This window comes from Alligator sinensis, unplaced genomic scaffold (assembly GCF_000455745.1).
Source record: "Alligator sinensis unplaced genomic scaffold, ASM45574v1 scaffold663_1, whole genome shotgun sequence".
Classification (NCBI taxonomy): domain Eukaryota; kingdom Metazoa; phylum Chordata; order Crocodylia; family Alligatoridae; genus Alligator; species Alligator sinensis.
This window is the reverse complement of record NW_005842205.1, coordinates 88,998-97,346: the sequence shown is the minus strand read 5'-3', so window position 1 is coordinate 97,346 and position 8,349 is coordinate 88,998. Positions and strand designations below refer to the sequence as shown.

General features: G+C 45.4%; 1 protein-coding gene across 1 annotated transcript in view; it reads left to right on the top strand.

The window, feature by feature from the left end:
• Nucleotides 1–2,631: 2,631 nt before the first annotated feature.
• LOC102386191 (succinyl-CoA:3-ketoacid coenzyme A transferase 1, mitochondrial) overlaps nt 2,632–8,349 on the top strand; it is a gene marked incomplete at its 3' end in the record, with an annotated part of 94,343 nt that continues 88,625 nt past the window's right edge. The window contains exon 1 of the mRNA XM_025207714.1: nt 2,632–2,741. Coding sequence (XP_025063499.1) covers nt 2,632–2,741 — 110 coding nt within the window. The remainder of the gene's footprint in view (nt 2,742–8,349) is intronic.

Below are 8,349 nucleotides of genomic sequence, written 5' to 3'. Positions count from 1 at the left end.
TTGCCTACCTTAAGGCTATGGTTTCTGGTATCCTACAAAGCTAGAATTTTTTGTTTCCAAGCCTGACTTCTGAAGTTATTTTGTAGGTTTTACTTGAAGATGAAGACTGGAAGGTTAGAGATGGCATAGTTCTTCTGTGAAAAGTACTCCCACGGGTCATTGGGTATTTCTGTTCCTTATAATTTTTATGAGAGTTTCCTCTGGAGAAACTCTGCTTGCAGAGTTTCTTTCAGATAATGAGTTTACCCTGGCTGGGTGGAAAACTTTTATCATCTTCAGGTATATGTTGTAATTGTTTAATGATCTTGTTTATAGGTTTTGAATAGAACTGCATATTTAGTTGAGGGTTGCAGCAAAAGGAGGGTAAATTTGGTGAGAGTGAGTAGGGATGGTGGTAGGGCAGGGTAAGAAGAGGATTTGGCATAGAAGAGGAAGGGTGAGATACTAAGAGAGATATTGCTGATTGGCAGAGTAAGTGGCAGGCTTGTAGTGTTGGGAGCTGTCAGCCCCATATTCTGTCTTGGGGACCCCAGTCTCCAGTGGGTTCTGATTCCTCTCCCTGCCCCCATGAGTGCACTAGGCATTGCAGGGAGTGGTCCCCTTTGCTGCTGTAATGCATCAGAGTCCATCCCCCTAGTCTCCTTCATGTGAACTGGGAGGCAGTTTGGAAGGGAGTTGAATTGGAAGTGCCATGCCTATGGCTGTGAAGGCCTGGACACAGCGTGGGCAGAAGACTTGGCTGATGGGGGTGGCACAGATGGGCATAGGGCACAGCTCAGGGTACCTTTAAATAGAGCCTGATTAGGGTCTGAAAAATGCTGAGCATTTCTGCAAGACGCTGTTAACTCTCAACTCCTGCTGGCTGTAGTGGGAGTTGAGGGCATACACCAACTGATGTATGGGCTCAGTTATGCCCTATAGGCCATTAGCAATTTAATGATCCTGATGATCACATGCCAAACAGTGTAGAATGTACTGCTTATAGCGGGTATTGGGGTGGAGGATAACACTAAAATACCCCAAGAAGGGCACTGTATGCCCAGGAGCTTGTCTAGTATCTCTCCCAACTATAGAGTTCATCAAATAATATAACAACCCACAACCCATCCCAAAATACCCAAACAAATCTTTCCTCTCATACATTTCCTGTACCCTTACATCTGCAGCAATGCTCCAACCCTGTTAAAATGACCCCATCACTAGCATTTTTTTTCCCTAAAATGACCTTTCCCTTGTGTGCTTTTTTAAAGATATCACTTAAAGTGAGAGCTTGACATGTGGGCAAACATTTTTAGTTGAACAGGGTGGGTTACAATGTAAAAAATAGCAAAATCAATTATCTAATTTATGCAGGGTGAACCATTAAGTTGATGGTATGCCAAAGTGTTACCTTATTCTTATGTTCACACTGGGTGATTGCTCCTGTTCTTTAATGAATGTTGTTTTATGAATTGGATCAAAGTCTCAAAACATTTGAAAATAAATGGAAAGGGCAAGAAAATCTCATTGAAGTCAATGGGTAAACCAGAGACATTGGAGCAGACCTTTGTGCCAGGTCCAGTAAGAACTTTGATGCCCAGATATAGTTTTTTGTGGTGACTCTCCGAACTTGCCATCTGCTGCAATCATGACAACAGTTCACTCTGACAAAGCTGGGATGTCAGTATAATAAAACTATCTTGCTAGAGTTGTTCCAGAATAACAGTACTCAACAACATAGCTGAAGGAGCAGACCTAAGATATGTCCAAGCCTTAAGGCATGTGGCCCTTGCATAACCCTGGGGGATTAATGTGACTTGAGAAAGTAGTGTCACGAGTGATCATTCTAGGAAAAATATAATCTCATTTCTCATGTAAAATTTATCATGGCTCAGGTAAATTATAATTACTGTAAAAGTTTATTATAATTAATATTCCCAGCATAGCTTCTGACTGCAGTTAAGCCTTTTATTCCAGTCTTCACTCGGTCTCTTGTGATAGCTTCTGGAATTTCACACAATCCAACTTGTAGGCAAAACACAAGCAAACATTCAGAAGCAGCCTGATTTATCTTAAGAAGTGTGCAGTGTAGGAGAAAAACCTTGTATCCTGAGCAGAGAACAAGAGTTTCTAGATAAACAAGCTGCTCAATGCTTAGAGAAAATGTCAGTTATGACGGGGACTAGGGGCTGAAATCCATAAAGTGGGTCCTCTAAAGTTGAATTCAAGCAGAATTAAGGTACCTAAATCCAAAACTATGATTATGGAAGTCCTGTATAGCTGCTGCCTAAATCCAGAGGCACTTAACTGCATAAGTTCCTCATGCTGATTTTGTTCCCCAGTAGCCTGTATTTTCACTTAAATCTCAAACTGCTTTAGTCTGAGCAACTCAGAAGCTAAAAACCAATCTGGATCTAGAAATTAAACATTCCTATGCTTAAGTCCCCTTAGTTGCACAGACTGTGAGTTATTCTCCAGGGAGAACTTACACACATGCAAAGAATTGGGCTATCCACAAAATGCAATTGCTGATGCCACTTTTTTTGAAAGCACAGGAGGAGTTGGTGGTTACTGCTGTGAAATAGCTGCCTGTGGCAGAGGAGGGAATTGAATCATGGGCTGGCTGGCTGACCAACCACTGTATTCGTGAGAATGCTCAGAGCCTGGGACCCCAGCAATGAGAACGTCCTGCGTGTCTGCCGTGTCTCCTGCCTCTACGCCAAGCTGATGTGCTGCCTCATGGTGTCCGACACGATCCGCTAGTCCCGTGACATCTACGTGGAGCACATCACAGGCCACCACCAGTACCCCGACCCCACCAGATGGACCGCTGCTGGACTGGACCTAGAGGGGACTGCCTGAACCCACCTCTGCACCTGATGGACTTCACTTCGAGAAGAACCTTCAGCAATGGACTACCCCAGTCCACCCAAAGAGGACCCCGCAATGAGACTCTATATGGACTCAGAAACTTTCACCAACTTACTGCCTCCACCACTGTGGACCATTGTACAGGTTTGTGTGCATCTATCTTCCTTTTCTCTCAGCATTGCGAACCCCGCCCCCCTTAGTTGGCTAACATTGTATTTTCTGTTGGCTTAGTTGGCTAACATTGTATTTTCTGTAACCTCGTTGTGTTCCCCTCCTCACCCCCATCCCTCTTATGTTAGTCCCCTGCTTGGGCAATCCATATCTCCCTACTGGCTTTGTCATCTTTTTGGATTCGTAAAATTCAATCTATTCTCCCTAAGGAAGCAAACTGCTGACTTTGAGTTGGCTTAATTTCAGCTTTCTGAATGTGTTTGGACTTCACATAGGGCCTTTCCTTGCCATTGCTGATTGTACTAGAGGAGCTCAGCACTCACTTTGAGGAGCCAAACTTTCCTTAAGTCATGATATTAAAAGTCTCAGATTTCAAGACCATCTCTGACAGCCATGGGGTGTGCACAGCCAATATTGATATCAAACACTTCCCTTGATGTTTGGCGAATAATGACTATGACTTTATTATACCTTCTGAAGCAAAGTAAAAAAATGGTGAGAGAACATTTCAGAAAAGATAAAATGAAGCTCTGAAGGCAAACCACAAATTGAGAAACTGGGAGTAAAAGTCATGTAGTGATAGACCATAAGGATTTTTGAAGCAGAAACGACTTTCAACATTTCTTTCTGGCCCTTTTGCCCTTCTAGTGTGCTATAGCTGCCTATCTTCTAGAGTGGGGGCATCTCTGGGCTGTATTTCTTAAGACATGCAGCTGTTTTGGTACAATCAGTTCTTATAATTTATTGTCTGCAACTTGTAACACTTGGTAACCCTTGTTCTGTTTAAATTTGCACTTCTTTCTCTTGTCACAGCTATATTTGTATGTGTATTTGTATCATGTCCTTGGCTGCCTACAAAAGTTTCAAAGCCTTTTTAGTTCCAATTTAAAAGATTGTAATGCAAAGTATCCTAGATTTTGAACAGTTAATGGTTAGACCTTCAGCATTTTGTGCACAGACCATGTGGTCTCTGCCAGGTACTTAGACTCTATGTTTGGGTATGAATACATCAGCTTTGGAGAAGAATGCCTGTTCAGATCATCACATGATACAGTTGTTCTGCTACTGGTGTTTCTGTCACAACAAGAAGGAAAATACAAAGCATGCCTTAATCATTTCCATTTTCTAAAAATAACATTGTTCCTGCTCCAAGTGATGCCTGAAAAAGAAAGAGGGATTCAGTACAGACCTTCCCCCTGCCCCCATCCCGAAACACCAACAAGGTGTTGATGTCTGTTATATAAATACACAAAATGCTATCTATTCACATATACAAGAAGGACAGACACTTTTGGAATTTGAACTAGGTCTAGGGGACATGCTTGTGGTAAGACGGACAACTCATAAACATCAAGGTCTAACATCTTGTAACCTTTTGGACAGGAATGCTAGTGAGTTGATGCTTGTAGCAGGCACCCCTAACCCCTGCTGCTTAGAAAGTGGGAAGCCAGAATCACAGAGCTGTAAGTAGGGCCAGCTGCAGAGTAACATGCAGCCAGGGAAAACCACAAGGAGTTAAAGTGCAGCAGGAGAGAGAGAGCAGTGGCTGCCAACACATGATGACAGGCAGAGTACTGGGCTAATTAGAAAACCCTGGCCAAGGAGAAGGCCATGTGATCAAACATGGTAAAGACCAGCCTGCTGAAAGCCTGGACCCTCAACCAGAGAGTTCAGTCTAGCCCTGACTGCTGCTGAGAACAGAATGCTTGTTGGCCTGGGCTACACCAGGGGAAACCTAGGTAATATAGGGACCTGGGGAAGCTGCAAGGACCAGCAGCTGCAGGACAAATGTTTGCTGGGACCCTGGGAGAGCCAGGACAGGGTCTGAGTGACTTGTAGCTGGCAGAACACTGGAGAACTGTGTGTGTCTGATGAGGGTGGTATGGAGGCTATAGGTGAAGGTGCTTGGAAAATACCCTGAAGTAGGAGAAGCTAAAGCCTAAATAAGGAGTCCTTCTTGGCTGTGGGACCCAGTGTGCTGCATGCAGCTAAAACCAAACAGTTTAGAGGTTGGAGGTAACAGTCCTGCAGAGTTAGGGACTCAGAGGGGCTCAGCCTAGTAAAGGGTGAGGGGCTGTCAAAAAACAAGAGTAGTCTTGCCTGGGTCAGGGACCCTAGGGGTCTAGAGCAGCGTGTGAAATGGGGCCAGGGGCCCAGAGAACAAGATAGGGAGGAGGTCCAGGGCAGTGGATCTGGGCTGAAGGGTGCAGCCAGAGAAAAAGGACTGAGGCAGGGAAAACTGAAGCCCAAAGGTGTAGGGGCTAAAGGGCCCTCTCTAAATTCATATGGAGTCACACCTGTAAGGCCTGGGTATGGCTATAGGCCACAAGACGGAGGCCATGATTTCAGTCTGATGTCCCAGGCTGTGTGCAGTGGGGTTGGAACCCTGAATCATCTGGGCCAAGTTGAGCCCAAAGAAGAAGAGCACTTCTGAGGGCAACCTCCCCACTTCATTGTATCATCAAGCCATGGCACAAGTGAGGTAGCAGGGGAGACCCTGTGAAGCCAGAGTGGGCAAGCAGGGCAGGGTTAAGGCAGCACAGGTTGGGGAGAGGGGGGTGTTATGGCTGTCCCAAGGGCCCGTCCTGCTAGGTTGCTTTGCAAGTAATAAACCAGACTGACCCTTGTGGTCAATTCTTTGTGTAACATTGACGTCTCCAAGGATGAACCAGCACAAGCACCACTGTCAGCAGTGCAGACAATACCCCAACAATATGCTTAATTATACACAAAGAACTACACTGGCCAAGCGGGAACACAGAGGAACAACCCTAGTGATCCTGATGTGAGCGAGTACATGGAGGAACAAAACTAAGTTGCTATACATAGTATGTTTCTTTGAATCTGTATTATTATTCCTGCTCTTTAAGATACCACTTAGAGCAGGAATAAGGTTATTTAAAAAATAAAAATGGTGATGGAGGCACGTTTTATTCTTATCTTGTAGCAACAGAAATGCCAGGAACAAAAGGACTGCATCACAGGATCTTTTGAATAAGTATTATTTTGCGCTGGTGACTTTTCTTACATAAGTCTGTGGCAGAATCCACATGGTAAGCGCATAAAATATTGACCTTCTGACTTAACTATTCAAAATCCTGGGCACTTTGCATTAGTTTTGAAATTAGAACTGAAATGGACTTTGAAATGTTCTACACATGATACAAATGCACATACATTAGTAGTGGAGGAGATGAGAAATAAGTATAAAATTAAACATAGCAAGTGTTCTTGTTCTCAGTTTCAGATAAGAAATGTAGAAGGACATATGAGTTTAAGAGGGGTCTGCCTCTAGAATTTCAGCAATAGTGGCACACCGAATGGAAAAAAGCTAGACAGAAATGTTGAAAGTCAGTTCTGCTTTTACATTCCTTAGGAACGACAGCCTGTATTTCCAGTTGTCATTTTGTGGTTTGCCTTCAGCACTTTGCTGTGTGAATCAATCCCTTCCCAAAATGTTCTCTCACTGTGTTTTCTGACTTCGTTTCTGAAGAGATAAAATATTCATAGATATCATCCCTGAACATCAAGAGAGGTACTTGATAGTAGCAGTGGTATGCCACAGGTGCTTAATTTAATAGTAGCAGCCTATGGAAGGCTGCATGTCGCATGGCTGTGACAGATGGTCTTGGAATCTGAGACTTAATGACACGAGTTACGGAAAGTGGAATAGCAATGGTGGGGAACAGAACTAAGGAGCCCAAGCACTATGAAGACTACAGTTCAACTTGAGCCACAGTCAGCTACTTTGTTGCCTCCAAGAGGAAGGATGGCCCAGTTGTGCTGAGCTAGCCTGCGTTTTTAGGAGATGGTGGCCTTGTCTGCATGTTCCTGGTTCTGCAGTAGGCCCAGCTGCCATCCCCAAACTGCCAGTGTGCACGCCCTTCTGGGGACTCGGCCCGTCTCCAGAGCAGCAGCCCTCCTGGCAGAGCCCACAGCAGCCTGGGAAGGCAGCAGCTACTGGAAGGACTGGTCAAACCAGTGGTAGGCCCTAGAACTAGAGGTCATAAAATGAAATGAGTAGGTAGTAAATTTAAAATGAACAAAACAAAGTTCTTTTCACACATTGTGAAATTTTTATTTTAATTATTTAGCATATGAAGTTGGTGAGGTCATCACCAGTGTGAACAGCTTGAAGACCAGCAGGTAACATAGTAAAGGGACACAAGTCAACAATGTGGCACATGGGTTGAATTTGTCATTGCGGCGGCCTCATTGGTATAGGTTTGAGGCACAGTGACCCTATTCAGTTTGAAAATGGTTGAAAAGTGCCCAATAATGACATGGCCAGTTAAATCCTGGCTGACTGACTGTGGGGTCAGAGATGTGGTGATTGATATGGTGCTTGTGCTGACCATTGGGTGTGTAATTAAAGCATGGAACTCATTGCCACCAGCTGCTGTGGACACTGACAGGTTCGCCAGATTCAAAAAGGGATTGGACAAATTCTTGGAAGAAAAGTGCACTGGTAGTTGTTGAGTGAAGGGCACAGCCTCCGAAGCTGAACTTCCTAGAGCTTAAATGCTGGAGGCTGCAAGTGGAAGAGGGACAGGGGAAAAACCTAGGCAGGCAAGGCTCTTTGAGTAGATGTGATATCTTTTATTAGACTGACTGAGTAGTTGGAAAAAAGTTCTTAGCAAGTTTTTGGGCATAATCACTCTTCTTCAGGCACAGGAAGTTTCTGCTGTCATATCCAGTTCATTCTCCCTTTCAGCATCTGCTCAGTGCCCGGCAGTTGTCCTGCACACACATCTCTTTCAGAAGGCAGCAGAAGCAGAGGCTGTGTTGGGGAGCCGTAGCGCGGCTCTGCAGGCAGCAAGCAGGGAGCTTTGCCAGTAGATGCTCCTGCTGCCACAGCTGGCCTGCATCACTTTGTGCCTCACTTCCAGGGGTGGATGGGGGGCTGCACACCCCTGCAGTTGCACCCCGCTGTGCTTCCTCCAATGCAATCAGCACTATGGACCCAAGCACCATAAACGCAACCGTTCAACTTGAGCTATGTTGTCAGCTACTTTGCTGCCTTCAAGAGGAAGGATGGCCCAGTGGTGCTGATCTAGCCTGCGTTTTTAGGAGATGGCAGCCTTGTCCGGGCGTCCCTGGTTCTGCAGTAGGCCCCTGTGCTTCCTGCTCCACCCGAAGTCTAAAACCAAGGGCCTAGCGGTGGTGGCAGCATTTCTAGTCAGGCAGCAGCGAGGGAGTCGGTTCATCCCCATCGACCCAAGCCCTTCTGAGCAATCCCAGCCCAGGGCAAGGCCCCTCTCTCCTTCGCGACGACCTTGATGCTCCACGACTCAAGCCAGCCTGTGGCTGGGCGGCGCCTCGCCACGC